General features: G+C 39.8%; 3 protein-coding genes, 1 non-coding gene and 1 pseudogene across 5 annotated transcripts; 3 read left to right on the forward strand and 2 right to left on the reverse strand.

Moving 5' to 3' along the window:
• Positions 1–466: 466 nt before the first annotated feature.
• LOC149111390 (uncharacterized) lies at positions 467–1290 on the reverse strand (annotated as a pseudogene).
• Positions 1291–4684: 3394 nt separating this feature from the next.
• Positions 4685–8942, forward strand: LOC149111391 (adenosine receptor A3-like). 2 transcript variants are annotated; one of them, XM_089292698.1, is made up of 3 exons: positions 4685–4945; positions 5308–5947; positions 8634–8942. In XM_089292698.1, the coding sequence occupies exons 2-3, from the start codon at positions 5327–5329 to the stop codon at positions 8940–8942; spliced, it is 930 nt and encodes a 309-aa protein (XP_089148824.1). In that variant the 5' UTR covers positions 4685–4945; positions 5308–5326. The 2 variants fall into 2 exon arrangements, with proteins under 2 accessions (XP_089148824.1, XP_089148822.1); XM_089292696.1 differs by lacking the exon at positions 8634–8942 and having other exon boundaries at positions 5308–6527.
• A 4319-nt stretch (positions 8943–13261) lies between these two features.
• Positions 13262–14290, forward strand: LOC110056587 (melanocyte-stimulating hormone receptor-like). Its single transcript, XM_020763096.2, has one exon. It carries the CDS (start codon positions 13262–13264, stop codon positions 14195–14197), a length of 936 nt encoding a protein of 311 aa, XP_020618755.2. The 3' UTR covers positions 14198–14290.
• Positions 14291–14613: 323 nt separating this feature from the next.
• On the reverse strand, positions 14614–14686 carry Trnas-uga (transfer RNA serine (anticodon UGA)). The gene has a single exon. It is a non-coding gene; the product is annotated as a tRNA-Ser (tRNA).
• Positions 14687–19256: 4570 nt separating this feature from the next.
• On the forward strand, positions 19257–20315 carry LOC110056847 (adenosine receptor A2a-like). Its single transcript, XM_089291848.1, has one exon. It carries the CDS (start codon positions 19321–19323, stop codon positions 20236–20238), a length of 918 nt encoding a protein of 305 aa, XP_089147974.1. The 5' UTR covers positions 19257–19320; the 3' UTR covers positions 20239–20315.
• Positions 20316–23664: the final 3349 nt, after the last annotated feature.

The raw sequence follows: 23664 nt of genomic DNA on the forward strand, positions 1-23664 counted from the left end.
GACAGAGTAATAAAGTTCATTTTGTTCATTTTTCATGACTCAAACCTAGGAAAACTTATAATATTATTTATTGAAACTGACTCCTACAATGTTCTTATATGATTGCCATGCAGTTAAGAAGCCCCTCCAAGTAAATAGCGATTCTGAAGCCCGTTATGACGAACTTCAACCTGGAAGCAAACAAACGGTCTTTATGCCTCGCCAAGAAGACAGCAGATCAAACCTGCTGAAGGGAACAATCTGCAACAAAGTTCAATGTCATCTGCTGTCACTGAATAGTTAATATTTAGCTCTTATCAACCGAGCTTAGTCGGTCGGTATGGGAGAATCTTCACCTCGGTTGTGAGTACAGACCGAACGCAGTGAGGTCTGTACAAACGACCGTGGTCAAGATTCTCCAATACAGACCGACTAAGCTCGGTTAATAAGATGTTTATTATGTGGCAAACAAGAAAAATTTAACTCATTTAATGTAACTGGTTTTTTACTGGCTGACATTTTACCTGACCGTCCTGATGACGGAGTTTGAGGAAAATCTTTGTGTACGAGGCGATTGAGGTTATTACACAGAACGGTGCAAGTAAATAGCCAAACCAAACTCTTATAAGGCGAGTTAAAAGGTACAATATCGAAGAAACCGCAGACATGATTCAAAAGATTACTACACTCGCATATGTTCGCTTCAAACTTTACAACTTGTCTAAATCTCAGCCCTAACAACAGGACGAGAAGTCTGTCCACGTTTATTGCGATCACTGTAAGCAAAGATACTGAACACGAAGTGTAGCTTGCAACATTTTCTCTTGCTTGTAATGATAAAGGAGGGAACTACGTAGCGACAAAGATTCCATTCTTCGTCAGCTACAGACATCCAATAGACAGCACTGAGAGGCTCTGCAACAAGACCAACACAGAGATCAGTTGTGGCCAGACATCTAAACAAGAGTTTGGTCGGCGGATGAAGGGAAGACACCTTGCGAAGGGCAACGAGGATCAGAATATTGCCAAGAACTGCAGTAATGGAGAGAAAAGCGTGGAACGCTGAAAGATATTTCAAATGTTTATGTATTCCACTTGCCCAGGCGGCTGAACATCGGAGTTGTAGAACTGTTTGAGTTTGCTTTCCTTCACCGATAAAATTCATTATTGTACATTACAGAAAGCTGTAGTATTGACGACAGATGTTTCATCAGACCATATACAGGAACAAGTAAGCTTCAGCATTGTATACTGTATTTTTAAATTCAGTGCACCGAGCTGAAGCTTATGTGTTCCTGTGAAAATAAGTGCTACAAGGGACCGTTCATTTTTTCTAAGGTAGGGGGGGCTGGTGGGATTTGGGGGGGGGGGGTCATGCGAAAAGAAATGGCTTCCGAGGGGGGGCCATCCCAAAAAAGTAAGGGAAAAAGGGGGGGTCATGTGAAATATTTTAGTAAAACTTTAAAATGGCATGATGTTTGAATATCAAAAAAATTGCTATACAATAAACATAGAAGGCAGGATACAAATTTATTACAAACTTTCCTTCTGCTTTAAAAAAACGTTTGGTGACAAAAAGCATTTGTAGGTACTAAAAAGAAGTATTTAACACTGTTATTTTCGAATGCAACTTTCACTGGCACTCATCTTCATCTCCGCTGTCGTCGAGTTCTTCGTCGCCGCCTGTGCTGCTATGGGAGTCTCTTTCACCAATGCTGCAAGAAGCAGCAATGCTTTCCGTCAGAGTGTACTCTTCAGGGTACATGAAGTTGTAAACATAATCTCTGACTTCCCGCTCAAGGTTGGTGGTGATTCTGCTTCTTGCAGCATTGGTGAAATAATTTCCTTCCAAGAGCTGTGCGATGTATGGCCCATCTCTTCTAAATATCGACGTAGCAACATCCTCAACTTTAAGACACTCTTCAGGGACGGCGGTTCTAGGAGGGTACACAAGGCATTGTGGAAGATCATTTCCTGGCGGGTTTCCAACACAGATTCCATAAACTCGTTGGACGTTGTTTTCAGTCCGCTTCCTCTTTCTTTCATTTGACTTTCTGCGGTTTTCTTTTTTCCTTCTCCTTTTGTTGATGTGCTGTTTGAGTATGCCTTTGAATATGCTGTTATAATTGCTCCTCTTATTTTCTAGTGCTTCCATGTCCTGCGTGACCTTCGTCAACTTAGCTTCTGTACATTTGATCTGTTTTACATTAAAACTGTAGGCAAATTCTTCGCCCTGCTTTAAAGCAAGCCCATTGGACTGAAAGAGTGTGGAATCGTGTTCCTTTACATCTTTCAATATGACATTCAACTTTTCCACCATTGCTCTGTGCTCTTTGATGGAGAAGTTCAGTTTTCTTCCATCATTGGGCTTGAACTGGTACCCTTGCATGGAAAACTCATTCGCCCTTTCTGAACAGCCATCCGCACTTAGAAAGATTGCTTCTTTTGCTTGTAAGATGTCAAACTGCCTGGATCGTTCAGCTGTAAACCTTTTCTTAAATGACTCGTCGCTTTTGCCATTATTGCGCATTTTGGAATGAGCCTCTTTCATGATGCTCATGTAGTAATGCGTTCTTTCCCCGATTGGATTAAGAATATAAAGAAGAAAGAGCATGGAAGTGGCAGGCTGGTTTTATCTGACCCAGAGAGCGTTGCTCTATTTGCAGATAAGTTTATTGTCAAATCGAAGTTTGTGGTGGATTATCTTCAGCATCTTGAAGTGCTGGAATTTAAAAGGAAAAAGAGAGCAGAAGAAAAGGCAAAGTTAAGTAGGGAGGAGGATTATCCTTGGACTGAGTTGTGCGAAGATCTAACCAAGCTTAAAAAGCTACGTGTTCCAGAACTAAACAAGTACTCAAACCACCACGGGCTGAAGCAGCATTTGAAAAGCAGCAAGAGTGAGTAAGTAAAGGCAATTGTAAGACATTCATGCTTGCAGCAGAAGAGTCCTCTCAGAGCTGACCAACCAACACTGAGAAATGCCAGGAGATTGACACAAAATGACAACAGGGCAAGTGCTGACAGCAGTGAAAGGGATGAAAGTGACAATGATGAGTATGACAGTGATGCCATTGACTCTGGGGGAGAAGATGACTCAAGTGACGTCATTCTTGCATTCATCAATTCAGATGAGGAAGATGCCAATGAGAGGCCAAATGCCACATGCTCAGGGCGAGCCATAACTAGGAGATCCGAAATTGACTTCTCTTTCTTTTGATTTGTTTTTTAAACAACAGTTCTCTGTCGTATAGAGATTGTAAATATTGTCTTCATAGTGAGCACAATAACGTGAAGTAGGGGGATAATAGAGAAATATTAAAAAAGTTGAAATCTAAATATTTTTTGTTCAATTCTTTTTTTGGGGGGGGTCATCCCAAAAAATGACCGCTATAAGGGGGGGCCATGTGAAAAAATTGGTAAGCTGAGGGGGGGGTCATACGATTTTTAAATGGTGCTTCCCAAATCCCACCAGCCCCCCCTCCCTCATAAAAAATGAACGGTCCCCAATGATCAAACGTTTATCCCAGGAATTTTAAGGTGTGTCACATAGAATTCCACGAAAGATTTAAAACGCCGTTTATTGCAATTGTTTGCAAATATCTGCATTGTTTCTGGAAATATTTAAGTTTGCAAAATGTCTAAAATATGCTAATGAGAGGACTCATGATGTCATACACTCAACCCAATATTACCTCAAAGTATATAAATGGAGCTATCCCGATCAATTTACAGCAGAAACCATTGAAACTTGGTAAATTATTAGTTCTTTAAGCAACACACCTGCAGCTAGAAAAAGCTCTATTCCCATGGCAACTCACTCGTTTCCAGTCCCCTTCAACCTAATTTCACCATTTTAATGATTTTCAGCTCAAACAAATATTAAAAAATGCCACGCGCTGACTCGACCTAGCAATATGCTTTCTGGATCATGCAGATGAGGCACCATTGGTTAATACTCGGGCTTCCGTAGGAAAGCCCTAGTCATAAAAAGCAAGCCGTTCTTGGTCGCCAAAAGGGGGGAGAGAGCCATCTAATTGTTTAAGGATAATCCACTGACCGATCTGACAAAAAAGACAAACATTTTCCTTTCATAAATTTCATGAAAAAGGGATATTGATGCCATTTTCAAAGCACTCCTTTATGTGTAGCCAATCAGATTGCGCGTTAACCTAAGAATCGGTCCGGTGGGTTATGCTAATCGGTTTTATTGGAACTAACTGCTATAACGTCCTTACACTGTTGTCTTGCAGTTATGACAAACACGCAAACACGCAAACACGCAAACACGCAAACACGCCAAGAAGACAGCAGATCAAACCTGCTTAAGGGGAACAATCTACAACACAAATTCAAAATCAATTCAGCTAATAATGATATACTTGTAGGTGACACTGATAAGTTCACCTAGAAATTAACTGCGGGAGAGCATTTGAAAAGCGGACGCCACTTCTTATCATGGCAACTCTCAACAAGTGATTTAAATTTCCCAAACTTTATTTCAGTACGTATGTCGGCTAAAAAAATTTTCTCCTTTGAAAAATCGTCCTTCTTGCAACGTACTTTGGATTTTCGTGACTAGCTTGCTGTAGCGCAGATAAATAATTCAAACCTTCTTCAAGTTCTGAGTAAACAGGAACTCTTCAAGTCAATGTATCACCTGCTGTATTAGCAACACGTCAGCATATTGTGGACGTTTCCTCTTTTATCATCTCACATGTAGCTGTCTTCTATTAGACGGTGAGCTCGAGGTTTCTATCGGCTGACAGCAACCAAGAGAGAGCCGTGTAGTTAAGCAGTTAAGAAGCCCCACTCAGTAAATAGCGATTCTGAAGTCCGTTATGACAAACTTCATCCTGGAAGCAAACACGCCAAGAAGACAGCAGATCAAACCTGCTTAAGGGGAACAATCTACAAAACAAATTCAAAACTCAATTAGCTAATAATGATATACTTGTAGTTGACATAGGTAAGTTAACCTGGAAATTAACTGCGGTAGTGCATTTGAAAAGCTGACGCTTCGTCTTATTTATGGAAACTCTCATCTAGTGATCTGAAAATAATCAAACGTTATTCTATGTTGGTGTAGTTAAGAAATTTAAGCCTATTAAGTATGTCGGCTTAAAACAAGCTGGTTTGAAGCTCCCTCTTTTGGTCTTAAATGTATAGATGGTCTTGTCTCTTAATAGTTTAGTATGGACAGCTTCTTACGGGTATTAATATAATATTTTAGAATCATAAAGTAGTTTTCTAAATCTCAGTATAGCAAGAAACTGAAGCTTATTTGATCCTATGTGGATTCTAATAAAACCTCTGTCGTTAAAACTACAGATCCACGCATTGCAGAATAATGAATTTTACCGGTGGAAGAAGGGACACTCAAGCAGTTCTACAATTTCGATGTTCGGCCGGCTGGACGAGTGGAATACATGGAGAGTTTATATATCTTTCAGCGTTCAACATTTTTCTGTCCATTACTGCAGTTTTTGGCAATACTTTGATCCTCGTTGCCCTTCGCAAGGTGACTTCCCTTCATCCGCCGTCCAAACTCTTGTTTAGATGTCTGGCCACAACCGATATCTGCGTTGGTCTTATTACAGAGCCTCTCAATATTGTCTATTCGATGTCCCTGACTCACGGACAATGGAAACTTTGTCGCTATGCATATGCGTCTTTTTTTATTGTAAGCTATACTTTGTCTTCAGTATCTTTGCTTACCATAAGTGCAATAAGTGTGGACAGACTTCTCGCCCTGTTGTTAGGGCTGAGATACAGACAAGTTGTAACTTTAAGGCGTACATATGTGATCGTAGCAATCTTTTGGGTTATGTCCGCTATTGTCTCAATATTCTTCCTTTTAAATCCCCTAATACCCACTTGGTACGGCTATCTAATTATTCCTTCATGTCTAGTAACGTCAATCGCCTCGTACACAAAGATTTTCTTAAAACTCCGTCATCGTCAAACTCAAGTACAGCGCCATGTCCAACAAGAACAACCAGGCCAGCCTGTTCCACTGAACATAGATCAATACAGAAAGGCAGTGTCCAGTGCACTGTGGGTGCAGTGTACATTAGTTGTTTGTTATTTACCATATGCTATACTGCGAGCTTCAGTAAGTTATAGTAAAACATTTCCATCCAGTGTTTTCTTGATTGGAGTTGCAGCAACTTTAATTTTCTTCAACTCATCGTTAAACCCGATTCTTTACTGCTGGAAGATCAGCGAAGTGAAGCAAGCAGTGAAGGAGACAATCAGAGAAGCACTTTGCTGTTTATCGAGTTAGTTCAGTCATTTCTTAGTCGCACGTGTATTTTTCCTTAGAATGGTAAACTTGAAATATTGCTGTAGTATTGAAACTGGTTTCTTCATGCTGCTGACAAAAATATGAGTTTATTACTAAGTTGCCTTGTACAAGAGATGTTTATCGTATTTTATGTTTAGAAATTTAAAAGACCAACTGATAGTGTAGCAGGTTTTTCTATTGTAAGTTAAAGTAGGATTCTTGTACAGAAAAAATAAAATAATCTGAAGATAAAAATAATGAGAAAGTATTTTACTAGTAAGTTAACCGTAATTTACTTTCTCTGACACGAGTAAGTAGCCACAGTGTTGGGAAAAACTGGAAAAATTGTTTATTTACCACAATTGCTTCTAATCTCGGAATCTGACTGGCTAATTTGCCGTTGTCGATAAGAGTCCAGACAATGCTGCTCACGTCAATGTGCCACGCAATGCCTTTTTTTGCTCTGTTGTTGGTACATTAAATTTTCGCGATGGAGAGGAGAGGTTTGGATTCAAGCAGTTGCTAGAGCTCGTTTCGGGACACTTGTTTACGTTTTTCATCGATCGATGAAGTAGTTTCACGCCGTTGCAAGTTTCGCAAAACAGGTGAATAAAATTAGATTGCTTAAAGTTTTATTTGTAAAGAAATTGCTTTGAGTGAATTGAACTTACCGTGTTTTGCTTACTATTATGGTAGGCTTTCTAGTCTATTCCCCATTCTACTGCTAGCCTGTTCTTTAACGACGACCGGCAAACCCGTTTACGCGACTGCAAAACCTGGAACTGAAGTTTTCCTCTGTACAGAATTTTGCCCTTTATGTGATAAATAAAGGGTACGTGGAAAACGCGGGGACGGGGTCCCGGGGTATGGGGTGGGGGTCTCGGGGTGTGGAAAACATGGAGTGTAGAAAACACGGGGTGTGAAAAACACGGGGTCTGGTGGAAAACACGGGGTCTAAGTGGAAAACACGGGGGAAACGTTTTTTCACCAAAAAATGAATTTCCCTCACTTAAATCGAAGTCGAAATTTATTTATTTTAAATTGGAATGAAAATCAATTCAGCTTCTCGGCGTGAAACGTGCTTTTCGATCAAAAAAGCAAATTAAACATTTCGTGACAAAGAAAACTATTCAAGAGCCAACGTGCCGTGCAGTGGTTTTCTTTTGCATAGAGCGTCTGTTATTTTTCGCAGCAACTTGTGTGGTTTTATACCTTTTTATACCTTTAAAAAAGAAATAATGAAGTGTTAGTTAGTGATCCTCTCTTTTGGGCTCTCAGTTATGACTGCTCCCCCCTTCTTTCATCCTAAAATTCCAATGATACCCCCAAAAATCCTTTCCCCCCCCCCCCTCCCTCTCCAGGCGATAAATAATGACCGGTCCCTAATGTACAATACGACAGAAGTAATTATAAACCTGGAGTCTGATTATTCATGAATCACTAGTGACGTCCCAGTCGATAGTTAATGTAAAGGAAATAACATTTTGATTTCACTAGAACGACATTTTTTGTAAACTCGTGTGTAAGGAGACACCGAAAACGAAATCCACATTCGTAAGAGTGGAGATTATTCGCGCTGAAATTAACGCAAGCAACTCCAGTAAGGGGCCGACTTCTGTTTTATTTGAAAGAACACCAGAATTTATTTGGTATTGGCATTCCAAGAAGGTTACTGTATTTTCTCGATTAATAACCCTTTATATCCCTTTAGCTTTTGTTTTAAATTTGGCCCGGCTGGGCCAGGCACATTTTATTTGTTTATTCTTTATATTCTATAGTAATTTTTGTTGCCATTTCTTGCATGAGGTCCTACTTACAGGTAACCGGTTTTTAATCGGGCAAATACGGCAACTGTCGCTTTTCATGGTTAAAGATACTAAGCAAAACAATCTTTATTATTTCAATATTTTTTAAGAAGATAAAACAAAACTCCACGCAAGTTACTGCGAAAAATAAAATAGACGCCCCATGCAAAAGAAAACCACTGCACGGCACGTTGGCTCTTGAATGGTATTCTTTCTCACGAAATTTTTAAGAAACGCGTTTCACGCCGAGATTTTGTTTGCAATTTAAACTAACAAAATTTCGACTTCTCATTTTTACAATTTTGCCGAATAAAAATGGTTCCCCCTTGTTTTTCACTTAGACCCCGTGTTTTCTACCAGACCCCGTGTTTTCTTCCACACCCTGTGTTTTCCATACCCCAAGACCCCGTACCCCGGGACCCCGGCCCCGCGTTTTCCACCTAGCTACCCATAAATAAGTAACCGAGCAAACGCCATCACACTATATACATCTTCCTTTATGCCTTGTAACGTCAATCGTCTCGTACACAAAGATCTTCCTCAAACTCCGTCACCATCAAAATCAGGTACAGGGCCATGCCCAACAACCAGGCCAGATAATTCCACTGAACATAGAGCGATACAGAAAGGCAGTGTCCGGTACACTGTGGGTGCAGTGTACATTAGTTGCTTGTTATTTACCATTTCCCATATTGCGAGCTTTGGTAGGTGATAGTAAAACATCTCCATCTAGTTTTCTCATTTTCAATGTTGCGGTGACCTTAGTTTTCTTGAACTCATCGTTAAACCCGATTCTTTACTGCTGGAAGATAAGCGAAGTGAAGCAAGCAGTAAAGGAGACAATCAGAGAGGCGCTTTACTGTTCTTCGAGTTAGTTCAGCCATTGTTAAGTCATGCATGTATCATGCAACGGTAAAGCTTCAAATATTGCAGTATTAAAAATTTTTTTTTGCACGCTACTTTGGCGATAATGTAATTGCCTTGGTGACCAACCTCATTGTACCGGCTGAAGTAGTTTATTGTAATGTAGGTTAGAATTCTTTACAGTTTAAACTAAAAGTGTAGGGAGTTTTATTGTATTGTACTGATTGTAATGCGTTTCATGCACAGATTTGACTGTTAAATTTATACACCTTCATAAGGCTCTTATAATTTCTTTTTTCCGTTTTTTTTCGTGGCGTACCTGTAAACTAGCTTTTTAGCTAAGCGTACCGACCACGTTAAATATATAGATTGATTGATTGATTGATTGTTAGTAAACTATAAAGAAAGTAAAGTTAAAAATTCAAGACAGCAAGAAAGATATTTCATGGAAGTACATGTAACTCAATTTTCACTCACAAGGTTTAGATAGTAACAGTGTATTACTTTGGAATAGCTTTGGGAAAATGTCAAATGGTTTATTTGAAAATCATCATTTATAACTTCACAGAATAGAAATTTCTCAAGATTGCTTCAATACAACGTTTCAGTCTTAGAACACTTTTTGACTACAGTTTTAAGCAGATTCGGAGAAATTTACAAATAGTTTCTGTATTTTGATATATTTATGAATTTAATAAATTTATGAATATAACGGCCTGCCTAATAATTAAGCAGTGTCTGTGTCTTCAAAATGGTAGGAAAACGTGCACTCTTTTTGTTTTACGAAGTTTATGCTTCGTACGAAATTATCAATAGTAAAATTCCGTGAAATTTTTACTCTCTTGCTCTCCTTACTATTCAAGTTGTATATTCAGGTTGTAAATTTGTTCGATATTTGTTGTACCGGGCTACCCGGCTAACCGAGCTACCCTAGGATTGCTAACTTCTCATACGTTTCTTTAGAAAGCACATTAAAGCGTTTACATAGCCTGCCTACCCGGGGCACCCTGTCTACTTGCCCGGGGCACCCGGCTAGGTGGGATAGCTTTTTACTCTGTAAACGGTTCGTGCCGGGCTATGTCGGCTAGCCGAGGTGAGATAAACCGCGAAAACATGGAGGCGCGAGGTGAATTTTTTTCGTAGTTACCGTATGCCAGTGTTATCTCCCGAACAGAATGACAGTCAATCTGAAGAGATCAATGTAATAGATGAGTCTCAGGCAGAGAACAGGCCCGTGCCCTTGCAGGAAGCTGAAATAAGATGTCAAAAAGTTTCTTCTTTGGTCGGCCATTTTGTTTGTTGTTCTTAGCGGCCGCTCAAAAGATAGCCCACGCAACCTTCTCACTTTCCCGGTTAGGTGAGTTGCATGTAAATGCGGGCTATGTGTCAACCCTTCTAGCCGGGTATCCCGATTAGAAGGGGCACCCTCCCGTCATAAACAGGCCCTAATTATGGTCGGACATAATTTGCCGTACAATTTGAAATGCTTGGTAAAGTCAAGGACAGCTTTCCACAGATATTAATACTATATTTGGAGTCATAAAGTAGCGATTAAAATTCAGCGCACGAAGCTGAAGCTTATTTGATCCCGTGTGGATTCTGATGAAACATCTGTCGTTAAAACTACAGATCCACGCATTGCAGAATAATGGCAATAACAAACTTGACTGCTTGGGAAAAGCAAACCGAAACGTTTTAACAATCTCAATGTTCGGCCGCCCGGGCAGTGGAATACATGAATAGCTTAGATATTTCGCAGCGTTTAACAATTTTCTCTCCTTTACATGAAGTTATTGTATACACGTTTCTGAGCCAAATTATGTATCAAGGGATTTTTGATGAAATTTGATATTTAGATGAATTCAGCTTAGCGCCTTCGCCCATAACTGTATTAGCTTAATCTTCTGTTCGGTTTGGTCTTACTGCCCAGTATTTTTGAGTGAGAACAACTGAGGGTATAAAAATGTTTCCCAAGTTTAGTAAATCATTATATTCTTGTAGTTGATATAGGTAAGTTAACCTGGAAATGTTGACGTTTTGAGCGTGATGTCTGTCTATTTGATATTTAAACCCCGAAATGATATAATCTACTCTTTTTTAAGTGTTTCTACTTAAATGGGAAACTCTTTTCTTCTTCAAACTTCCTGTTTTACAGGTCTATTGTCCGTTTTAACGAGGTATCTGTATTATAATGGCAGAGATATATATGAATCGCGGTTTCAACTGTCTGTAAAATAGAGGTGTCCGTGTTTGGTGGAGTTGTACGTAAAAGTAGTTTGACTTTATCTTTAATTCAAAACCTAATTCTAATACTTTTTTAGTTCAGCCGAGGTTATTACTCGTATTGAAGAAATAACCTGCAGTTATTCTAGGTTAGGGTAGGTTTTAATGATTTAAACCTTTCCCAAGTATCTAAACCACACATAATGGCCGTTTAACACGAGGGGTTTTGCTCCAGGAGCATGCTCCAGGGTCAATTTGCACGACAAGAACACACTGAGGAACATAGTGTGGGAGCTTGCTCCATATTATGGTACAACACGAGGGAGCGTTTTCAAGTTTGTTCAATTTGCCCCGGGATCTTGCTCCCAAATATTTAACCGGTTTAATGTTGTGGAGCATTATGAAATCGTTGATACACACGGAGGAGCTTTGCTCCCGGAGCGTGCCCCTGGAGCAAAACCCAGGAGAAAAACCCTTCGTGTGTATTGGGCTTAACACGCCGGTGCGTATCGCCCGATTTGTCTTAAAATATTCATTTTTTTCCCGTTCTGATTAATTTAGAAGGTAACAGTTTGCAGTAAAACTTGACATATTTAGTTTATACCGGGGAAGATAAAAGATAGTTCTACGCAGGTGTTAATTTCTTGGCTTCACACTAGATCTTGTGAGTGTAATCTAAGTGCACTTGGAACCTACTTTGAGTGTGAAGGGGTAAAATGTACTTACTTGGACTTTACTTAGTGACCATGGAAATGTTCGTAGTTCAAGGAAGCCAGCCGAAGTGCGCCGCCAAGTATGGTCTACACCACACTTGAGAACACACTTGACAAAATGAAATGGAAGTCAACTGTACGCGATGTGCAGCGATTCTGATGAACGGACCGATAAACAACTTGCCAGCTGAGATCCATCGAAAAATTCAAAATGGATGGTTAGAAATTGGTGGACTCCATGGAACATTCTTTTAGATGAGCATACATAGAAAGGTAAGAAAAGTCGATACAAATGGTTAAACTGAATTTGAATTTCATTTTCAGAGATAGCCGCCTAAACCATCGCTTTTCACATCATCCGACGCCAAATGCCGTCAGTTCTGCAAATTGCAAACAGGCTACTGTTTCAAGTTTCAATCAGGTCATACAGGTAATTTCTTTGCACTCGAACAACTCACCGTTGAACATTGGACGAGTCTCAAGGAAATGCATTTTCCTCAAACAACATGTCTCTGTTAGCTCATGTCTCTGTTAGCTTAAGCCATACGCGCTGTTGAGCCATTCTAGAGAAATACAGAAGATGCTGCTTGTGCTATGCACTCCTTAACAACAGAGTACCAATATGTATTTCTTCTAAGGTTCAAAAAGCACTTTAAATAGGAAACGACAAAAACTCTCTTCCGTTGCGAAGGTTTCACTATTTTGCTGCCGAACAATCGCATTTGTGATATGCATGACGATTTCACCGCAAAAAAAAAGTTTAAAGCTTTTGCTTGAAGTAATATACTTTGTCATCAGTGTGAAGCCAACTTTTCTAAAGTGCGACTTAAGATTTTCCGAAGAGCTCTTCAGTCAAGTGCCTACTTGAAGCTAACTTAGCTTCTAATGTTAAGCCAACAATTCAGTAGGTATTTGAATTCAGAGCACGAAGCTGAAGTCCGTATTATGAAGTTGTCCGTATAAAGAGACGGTTGAATTAAAATTTAAGCTTCAACTTGAAGCCGAGGCACGTAATATTCAGTTTCGTCGTCAGTTATCAGCACGTCTCTTATCAACTGAAAAACCTAAAACCGATAATTCCTAATAGTGTTTAATTTCGCCGAGATTTTTGATCATATTTCCAAGAAATAACTTTCAGTTATTCTAGGTTAGGGAATTCGGTATAATGATTTGTAACGTGCACAACAGCCGGCATTCGTCATCTGCTTTTTCTTAACTTTAAATATGTAGTTTTCCCGTTCTGAATAATTTCAGAGACAATTTGCAGAAAAACTTCATTGGAGTGACTAAGTAGGTATTTAAATTCAGGCCTCGAAGCTAAAGCTTATTTGATCCTGTGTGAATGCTGAAGAAACATCTGTTGTTAAAACTGCAGATCCTCGCGTTGCAGAATAATGAATTTTACTGGCGGCGGAAAGCAAACTCAAGCAGTTCTACAACTTCGATGTTCGTCCGCTTGGGCAAGTGGAATAAATAAAGAGTTGGCATATCTTTCAGTGTTCAACAGTTTTCTGTCCATTACTGCAGTTCTTGGCAATATTCTGATCCTCGTTGCCCTTCGCAAGGTGTCTTCCCTACATCCGCCGTCCAAACTCTTGTTTAGATGTCTGGCCACAACTGATCTCTGTGTTGGTCTTATTACAGAGCCTCTCAGTATTGTCTATTGGATGTCTCTGACTCATGAACAATGGAAACTTTGTCACTACACAGTTGTGTCTAGTGTTCTTGCGGGCTACATTTTTTCTTCAGTATCTTTGCTTACAGCGAGTGCAATAAGCGTGGACAGACTTCTCGCCCTCTTGTTAGGGCTGACATACAGACAAGTTGTAACTTTAAAGCGAACATTTGTGATTGTAGTACTCTTTTGGATTATGTCCACTGTATCTTCGATGTTGTACCTTTTAAATCGCCTTATACCTATTTGGTATGGCTTTATACTTATTCCTTTATGTCTTGTAACGTCAATCGTCTCATACACAAAGATTTTCCTTAAACTCCGTCACCATCAAACTCAGGTACAGGGCCATGTCCAACACGAACAACCAGGCCAACCTGTTCCACTGAACATAGAGCGATACAGAAAGGCAGTGTCTAGTGCACTGTGGGTGCAGTGTACATTAGTTGCTTGTTATCTACCATTTCCCATAGTGCCAGCTTTAGTAGATGAGAGTAATACATCTCCATCCAGTTCTCTCATTTTGGATGCTGCATCGACTTTGATTTACCTGAATTCATCGTTAAACCCGATTCTTTACTGCTGGAAGATCAGCGAAGTGAAGCAAGCAGTAAAAGAGACAATCAGAGAAGCGCTTTGCTGTGTATCGAGTTAGTTCAGCAGTCATTAGAGCCGGTTTAAACATGTATTTTTCCTTACAACGGTAACGCTTCAAATTGATATTGCAGTATTAAAAGTTGTTTCTTCACGCTGCTTTGACAAAATATAGTTTTGTGCTTTGTACTGGAGGAAGTTTATGTAATACATTGCAGGTTAGAAATTTAAAGTACAAACTGTTCAAATGTTCAAAATGTTCAAATGTTCAAATGTTGTTGTTTATAGTGGTCAATGCGCTTAGCTACAACTAGCTGGTTCACAGGCATGCCACTTTAAATGAGAGAAAGAAATGTATCAACCAAACGTAATAGGCTTGAAAATCCCAACCCGGCGGCGGGAGGCAGGTCAGTTGGCTATTTACAAGCATGACCGAGGAGTTGAATTAGGGTCTACCGAGAAACAACTCCAGCTAAGTGGTCAGAGCGGGACTTGAACCCGCGACCTCCGGATTTCAAGTCCGGCGCCCTAACCACTCGGCCACGCCGCCTCCACTCGGCCACGCTGCCTCGGCCACGCTGCCTCCAACTAAAATTGTAGGGTTATATTTTCGTAACTTGTGATACTATACGGTGCATGTATAAAAGCTTAAGCGTTATTAACGTTAAACAACCACTTTAGGAAAAAAGGCAGGTGGAAAAACTGTTTATTTCAAACACGTCATTTGCAACCGAAATAGAGTGGAAATTACTATTAAATAATACAACGCCCTGTACGTGCAGAAACCTTTTTGAGTTTTGGCATGTTTTAGTACTCCCACACAACTGAATAAGGCTTTTCTCTCGTTTTGATTGGTTAACCCGGAGGTAATAAATAGCAAAGTATTATTCACCTCCACTTCGGTGAATAATTGTTTATTAAGCAGATGCGAAAAAAATTTCCACCGATGAAAATAACAGCCCGCTTAATAACCATTTTCAGTGTCTTCGAAACAGTAGGAAAAGAGGAATTTTTAAAATAAAAATTTATCATTCTTACGAGATTATCAGTAAATTACGTTGTTTAAATTTTTGATCTTTTGAAAAGTTGCTCCACTTGTCTAACTTAACTGCATTTATGTAAATCTACAGGTCTTACCTCTTTTGAACTCGCTCTAATATATTCATTCATGGATAATGGCGTCATGATGACGCCGAAACGTCGGGACATTATATCATTAGTTTTTACTTGCTTATATATTCAGTTTGTACTTTGGAAAGTAATTTCTCCTGTGAGTGTTTAGTTAGTAGTTGACTCTGGACATAAAGTCTGAGTACACAGGAAGTTTTCAAGTCAATTTATCCCCTGCTGTATTAGACAACACGTCCGTCTAATTGACAGAACTCTCTTTTTTTGTCGACAAATTTAAAAATACCATATTACCGTGTATAACTGATGTGAAATAACTTCGACGGAGAGTAATTATAACTGCCGGCATAACTTAAATGAAAAAAGAGAAAATATTAATTCAGTGTAATAGTCCCAACAACATGTAATGTTTTATATTGTAAGTAGTGTAGTGTAGCGTAAATAGTGGTATTGTAATTAGTGTAAGTAGCTGTGTTGTATGGGTGTTTCGCTGGGATAAAAAAATGTGACCCCAAGGCGGGTTTCCACTATATTTTCATTTCAGAAATTTCAAGAAAAAGGGAAGTTGATGCCATTTTTAAAGCGCTCATGTGTAGCCAATCAGATTGCGCGTTTCCCTGAGAGTCGGTCAGTGGGTTGTGCTGATATTATTTTTTCTGTAACGTCCCTATATTGCTGATAGCGCAGCTTAGAAGCCCCTTCTGGTGAATAGCAACTCGGAAGAGATTAAACGCTCGATTACCAACCGCTGTTCACGAGAGAGCGGCGGAAATCGAGCCTAAAGCGTTCATCGATTGTCTCAAACTTCATCCTGGAAGGCAAACACGCGGTCCTTATTTTTCGCCTGGCCAAGACGACAACTCAAACCTGCTTGAGGGAAACAATCTACAAAACAAAGTCAAAATTAATTTAGGTAAAAATGATAAACTTTTAGTTGATATAGGTAAGTTCACCTGGGAATTGCCTGCGATTTAACAAATTGACGTCAGTTTTTCATGCGTCTGTCCTGTTGTCCAGGAAGACTAGGAAAGGCAAGGACAGCTTTCTTCTGTCTAAGTCCAGTATGGAGGTCTAAACTGTTAGGCAGAAAGACTAAGCTTCGTATCTTCAACACAAGTGTCAAATCAATACTCTTATGTGGTTCTGAAACCTGGAGAACAACCAAAGAAAGACCCAGACTTTCGAAAATAAGTGTCTCCGAACAATTCCAAGAGTTTATTGGCCAGATACCATCGCAAACGAAGACCTATGGTAAACAACAGGACAAGAGAAAATGGGATTGAAGATCAAGAGAAGACGCTGGGGATGGCTGGGTCACACTTTGCGCAATCCAAATACCAACACTATCAAGTAGGCCTTGAGATGGAACCCACAGGGGAAGCGGAAGAGAGGGAGGCCAAGGAACAGCTGGCGACGGTCAATGAGTGCAGAGGGAGATGAGAGAGGGCAGGCTTCACTTGAACTGGCAACAGCTAAAAAAACCGTCACAAGACAAAGAGGGGTGGAGAGACTTCCTTAGGGACCTATGACCCCCAAGGGGTGAAAGTGTTTAAGTCAAGTAAGTCAGTCCTGTTATTGATTATGAATTTCGTCATAACAATGTCAAGGTAGATGTGGATCCACGAGGCGATAGCCGAGTGGATTCGCAGACCTCGAAGTTCGTCAAAAATACTCCGCTACGCGTTTCAACTCTCTTCTTGGTGTTTGCAAATGTGGTCAAACACGGTCTTTCGAACTGATATATTACTTGAAACAGCAAAAAAGCCTTACACGCTCTGGGGCTTTGATAATCAAGAAAATTTTTGGCTAAGTTTCGTAAGAAACCATCAAATCTTTGTACCCTATGTATTCTTTCCTAACTTTGCAAATATATCGACATTTTCGGTATTCACGTACCAGACATTTTTTGGCAAATAATCAGCAATAATAATAATGAGTTCTTGCCACTTTTGATTTCTACCAACAGGTTTGGCTAAATGTATTAGTGTTTTAGTAAATTTGTGCCATAATTTTTCTTATAGCATCGCTTCTGTCAAATTGCTTAGGGTTTGGCTACATTTTTACCAGCTGACATTTCGTCTTCGTTTGGCAATATTTATGCCGTTAAGGCAAAAGCGCGCAAACTTTTTGCCAGTCTGTCAAAATAATGGTCCACGGCAAAGCGTCATTTTGTGCCAGATTAGTAATTTCTTTATGGCAAAATTAACGCCGAATAGCCAAATTCTTGCAAGAAATTGTATTTTAGAACATCTCGTTTGTTTTTAGAACGTGTTCTGTAATAGTAGAGATCATATATGAATAGTGGTTTGAACTGTCTGTAAAATAGAGTTGTCCGTGTTTTATGGAGTTGTCAGCTAGTAAAGTGAAGTTTGACTTTATCCTGAATTTTAAACCTCGGCATGATGCTGAGGCACATCATATTCATTCACAACGTCAGTTATCAGCAAGTCTCGATCAAGCTTAAGGTCATTTCTCACATTTGCATCGCGTATCCTTACTGCGCATAATTTATGGCGTCACTCGTGCACCCGCGTATTGAAAACATGACAGATTTGCCTTGATATTGAGCTCTGTCAGTTGAAAAATGGCTCTAGCTCACCAACAAGCACGGGCACCCCAATTTTTTTCCAATCATTGTAATCAACTAATCATAAGCTTTACGTGAGAAAAGACTGATCTAATTTCTATTGCTGAAAATTGAATAAATAAGAAAAATAGTAGATACACTGTGGTCTTTTCTATTTTGCAGTTTGGTAACCACGTCAAGAAATTTGGTTCAAATTTCAAGTAATCAAGGATTTAGCTTTCTGTCTGAATCAAACTTAAAATGTTTATTTGTGTCCGACACAATGTATTGACTGTAGTTTAATGCGTGTTCTTATGAGTCTGGGCTCACAAAGATTTTACAATTACTGAGAATGCGTTCTTATAATAAGCATTAAATAATGGCAAAATGGGGCATTTTCAATGCCTCACTGCTCCTTAATGAGCATGGGCACCCCCTTTTTTATTTCAAAATTGAAGTTACCATATGACAAATATTCAGTGGACAAAGTTTGAACAAAAATCTATCGTCACTTTTATTTCAGAGGAATTACCTTAACTGGGCAACCTAAAGCCAATAAATTCTGATAATTTTTGGTTCATTTTAAATGTTGAAATGACATCAACTCGGACAAAACCCGAGTTCCAGACGGGATTTGAACCCACGTGGGTTTAAATCCCATCTTGAACTAGGATTTTTTCCGAGGTGATGTCCTTTCTACATTTAATATTTGTTATAATACTCAACTGGAGAATTTTTGGTTGAGACGAGCCCCCCAGAAAAGTCGGGTGGGGTTGTGCGCCCCATTTCCCAAAACCCTTACTCTGTATATGACCAAAATCTGCGATTTTTGCTACCCGATTTATGACCTGGCCAAAACCTCGATACCCTATTTATGACCGTTGCGGGACTTGCGGCTGACACAGTTGCCCTAAACATAAATTATAAGGGGCTTTTGTTAACGTTCTTATTGATAATGATGAAAAAGTAGCTTCTTCAAAGAAACATACCCAATTCAAGACTAGAGTGCTAAAATAATACCTCATTTAAGACCAAAATGGCCAAAATCGATACCCTATTTATAACCAAAACGGCTGAAAAACCCTACCCTTTGGGGCTGTACATGCCTATATAGGCCATATAAGGGAGTCCCCTGCCCCGGGAACCGAGCTTATTAATCATAGTGCAAGAAATAACCTGCAGTTATTCTACGTTGGTGCAGTTTTTAATGATTTAAACCTTTCCAAATAAGCAAGGCGCATAACATCCGGCGTGCATCGCCCGATTTTTCTTAAATTATGCATTTGCCCATTCTGAATAATTTGAGAGATGCCAGAGTGTATCAAAAAAGGACGTAATCTATATTAAAGCAATAAATATAGGACAGCTGCAAGCAGATGTTAATTTAATTTTGCGTCATTAATAATAATTTAAATCCAGCGCACGAAGCTGAAGCTTATTTGATCTCTGTTGCTTTCTGACGAGTCATCAGATTCCCGCGTTGTAGAATAATGAATTTTACTGGTGGAGGAAAACAAATTCTATGTTCATTCACCTGGGCTAGAGGAATACGTGAAGAGTTGGCATATCTTTCAGCGTTCAACGTTTTCTTGTCCATCACTGCAGTTCTTGGCAACATTCTGATCCTCGTTGCCCTTCGCAAGGTGTCTTCCCTTCATCCGCCGACCAAACTCTTGTTTAGATGTCTGGCCACAACTGATCTCTGCGTTGGTCTTATTACAGGGCCTCTTAGTGTTGTCTATTCGATGTCTCTGGCTAACGAACAATTGAATCTTTGTCGCTACGCATACGCCTCGTTTGTTATTGTAAGCTATACTTTGTGTTCAGTATCTTTGCTTACAATGAGTGCAGTTGGTGTGGACAGACTTCTCGCCCTGTTGTTAGGACTGAGATACAGACAAGTTGTAACTTTAAAGCGAACATATCTCATTGTAGCAAACTTTTGGATTATGTCCGTTGCTGCGTCAATATCATTCCTTAGAAATTACCATGTAACTTTATGGTATGGCTATATAGTTTTACCATTGTGTCTAGTAACCTCAATCGCCTCGTACACAAAGATTTTCCTCAAACTCCGTCATCATCAAATTCAAGTACAGGGCCATGCCCAGCAAGAACAACCAGGCCAAATAAATCGACTGAACATAGAGCGATATAGAAAGGCAGTGTCCAGTGCACTGTGGGTGCAGTGTACATTAGTTGCTTGTTATTTACCATATGGTATAGTGAGAGCTTTATTTAACTATGGTAAATCATCTTCGTCGAGTTTTTTGCTTTTGGGACTTGCAATATCTTTAATATACTTGAACTCATCGTTAAACCCGATTCTTTACTGCTGGAAGATAAGCGAAGTGAAGCAAGCAGTAAAGGAGACAATCAGAGAAGCAATTTGCTGTTTATCGAGTTAGTTCACTCCGTTCAGTCATTGCTGAGTTATATTATACGTTTTCTTTTCCTGACAACGGTAAAGCTTCAAATGTATCGCTGTTTTTAAAGTTGTTTTCTGCAAGCGTCTTTGACAAAAATATAATTTGTAATAAGTTGCATTGTGTTGAAGAACATCCTTGTAATGTAGGTTTAAAATTTATGGTAAAAACTGAAAATTTGGGGCCCGAGATGTACGGCTTTTTATATTACACTGTTAGCGGCTTCAATTACCGGTTTGCTGTGATTGTTAATAAATGATGAATTATTCGAGGATATTTCATTAGCTTAACATTAATTATTACCTCAGTTCTAATCAAACACTATAGAACGACCGTGTGTCTACCACCTTGAAATAGGTTTATGGAAAAGTACAGAATAAAATCTGCCTATTTCAAATCGGCCCATCATTTCTATTAGTAATTTTAATCAATGTTAGTCCCTGTGTGTTTGAAATGGTAGGTAAACAGTTTTCTTTTAATAAAAAGTTCAGTTTATGCTTCTTACGAAATTTTCAGTCAATTACGGTAAATTTTGTTCACTTGAAAAGTGGTTCTCCTTGCTATTCAGTTTGTAAATCGGGAACTGATTTCGGAACCGGAACCGTCTTAACAATTTCCTGATTTCTCTTTTGAAAATTAGTGAGTAGTTTGCTTTAGCCAAGATAATTAATTCAAACCTTCAAGTTCTGTGCGCACAGAAGTCTTCAAGACAATTTATCACCTGCTGTAAAACAACATGTCAGTCTAAGTGACAGAGCTTTCTTTCCGTGTTGAATATTTTTAAAATAACATATTGTGGATGCTTCCTCCTTTATCATGTCACATGAAGCTGTCTTCTATTGGAGAGTAAGCTCGAGGTTTCTATCGGCCGACAGCAACCAAGAGAGAGCCGTCTAATTGTCTCAGGATAACCCACTGACCGATCTGTCAAACAGCAAAACAAATAGTTTCATTTCAGAAATTTCACGAAAAAGGGAAATCAGTGATGTCATTTTCAAAGCACCGCTATGTAGTTAATCAGATTGCGCGTTGACCATAGGCGTACGGGTCGGAAGGGGCGGGGTTGCAGCCCCCTAGTCACAGAAATTTCTGAAATTTATCAGGTGAAACGCTGATGATTCGGGCAAAAGTACTCGGGAGAAAACAATTTTAAAGGTAGTCAAAGCCAGGCTTGTAGGCTGCTTTCTATGACGTTTGCCTTGTCAAAACGGAGTTAAGATCAAATTATCTAAGCCGGATCCAGGAAATCTGTTCAATAAAAAAGCCATATATCGTTTAAATGTGCATCGTGGAAATCCACGAGATGGATTTTATTTCCATCAACAAAGCAATGACAAAAGAATCAAAGCAAACGAAGACCAAGACTTTTGTTTTTTATGGTGGCTTTGAAAAGAGCCGATTGGAATGAGGTTTCAAAATAACTACAGTGGAAATGATCCCGATTCCTGGAACCCTCATTTCTCGAACTCGAACCAAAAGTCGTTTCCCTGTCCTCAGTCGAGCACTGCAATTTTACCCCAGACTTCTCGAACTCTCCGATATTTCGAACCAATTTTCGTTTCCCTTGAAGGTTCGAAAAATCGGGATTCTACTGTAATTTTGAAATGATAATAGCTTCACTAGACATGAGAATTGTGAATGTTTTTGTTTTTACTGCGATATAAATGCGTTTGTACAACATATGCCTTCGGGCATTGTGTAATTTTTTCGGGTAATAAGGTCACCGCCTCCCAAGTCCGAAGGTGTCCGTCCGCTTATGGCGTTGACGTGCTAATTCCTCTAAAGTTCTCATAATGTTGCCATGCAGTTAAGAAGCCCCTCGGTCCCAGTAAATAGCAATTTTGAAGCGAGTCATGACAAACTTTATCCTGGACGCTTCGCCAAGAAGACAGCAGATCAAACCTGCTGAAGAAAAACAATCTACAAAACTTCTTTTGTTTGGCCATAAGGTATATGGAAATTTCCCTGTGCTGTTATGCTATATTGTGCTATTCAGTACGAATGAGCAAGTGTCAAATATTCTCTGGTAATCCAGTATACACGTTTCGAGCTTAGCCCTTCTTCAGTATGCTGTGCTAAGCTGTGCTATGTTGTGCCATGTTGTGCCATGTTGTGCTATGTTGTGCCATGTTGTGCTGTGTTGTGCCATGTTGTGCTATGTTGTGCCATGTTGTGCTATGTTGTGCTGTGTTGTGCCATGTTGTGCTATGCTGTGCTATGTTGTGCCATGTTGTGCTGTGTTGTGCCATGTTGTGCTATGTTGTGCCATGTTGTGCCATGTTATGCCATGTTGTGCTATGTCGTGCTATGTTGTGCTGTGTTGTGCTATGTTGTGCCATATTGTGCCATGTTGTGCCATGTTGTGCTGTGTTGTGCCATGTTGTGCTATGTTGTGCCATGTTGTGCCATGTTGTGCCATGTTGTGCTATGTCGTGCTATGCTGTGCTGTGTTGTGCTATGTTGTGCCATGTTGTGCCATGTTATGCCATGTTGTGCTATGTCGTGCTATGTTGTGCTGTGTTGTGCTATGTTGTGCCATATTGTGCCATGTTGTGCCATGTTGTGCTGTGTTGTGCCATGTTGTGCTATGTTGTGCCATGTTGTGCCATGTTGTGCCATGTTGTGCTGTGTTGTGCCATGTTGTGCCATGTTGTGCTATGTTGTGCCATATTGCGCTATGTTGTGCCATGTTGTGCTGTGTTGTGCCATGCTGTGCTATGTTGTGCTATGTTTTACTTTTCTGATACGAATTTCTGCTTTAAATCCAGATCCTGGGCATTACGTGACACTCGCCCCGCTGAGAGTTGCCCCGGTTAGGCGAACTAAAGTGTTACATCCCACATGCCAGGGTTACCCTTCCTGCTGAGGCGAGACAACTCGCCCACCCGAGTAGTCTCGTTCCCCGTGACGGGTTCGCGATCCTCATGTAAATGGTTTATCGAATTCTGCAAAGAAATAAATGAAATGTTACGTCGGCCAGGGTAACTCGTGGGAAGGGTTGTCCCGGGCAACCGAGACCATATAAATGGGGCCTTAGATGCAGTAGCCTTTGCCACGTGACCATAAATCAAGCAAAAGAGCGCGCGTTAGATTTCACCAAACTCCAGCCTTATAACAATGTCAGATGTTTGATTAGCTTTGCATCGTTTTGATTTGATTTGTTTATCAAGTCTTTGACTGATCCTGATGTTCACAAAGATTCAGGTTTAATTTGCTTTTCTTGTTCAAGTGGTCCTTTTTGGTTAGAGGCTAACTACAATATCAAAACATTTTATATTCCGGTATTTGCACGGCGTAAAAATTTCCAATCTTTCCCCCGCCTCCCTCCCTTCCCCACAACCTTTCACCGCCGAATTATAAGCCGGGCTCGTCCCAGGCCCCCCGGTAAACTGACACTTACTGATTTCG

Source organism: Orbicella faveolata, unplaced genomic scaffold (genome assembly GCF_042242905.1).
Source record: "Orbicella faveolata isolate gen_17 unplaced genomic scaffold, um_ofav_v1 contig_24, whole genome shotgun sequence".
In the NCBI taxonomy this organism is placed as follows: domain Eukaryota; kingdom Metazoa; phylum Cnidaria; class Anthozoa; order Scleractinia; family Merulinidae; genus Orbicella; species Orbicella faveolata.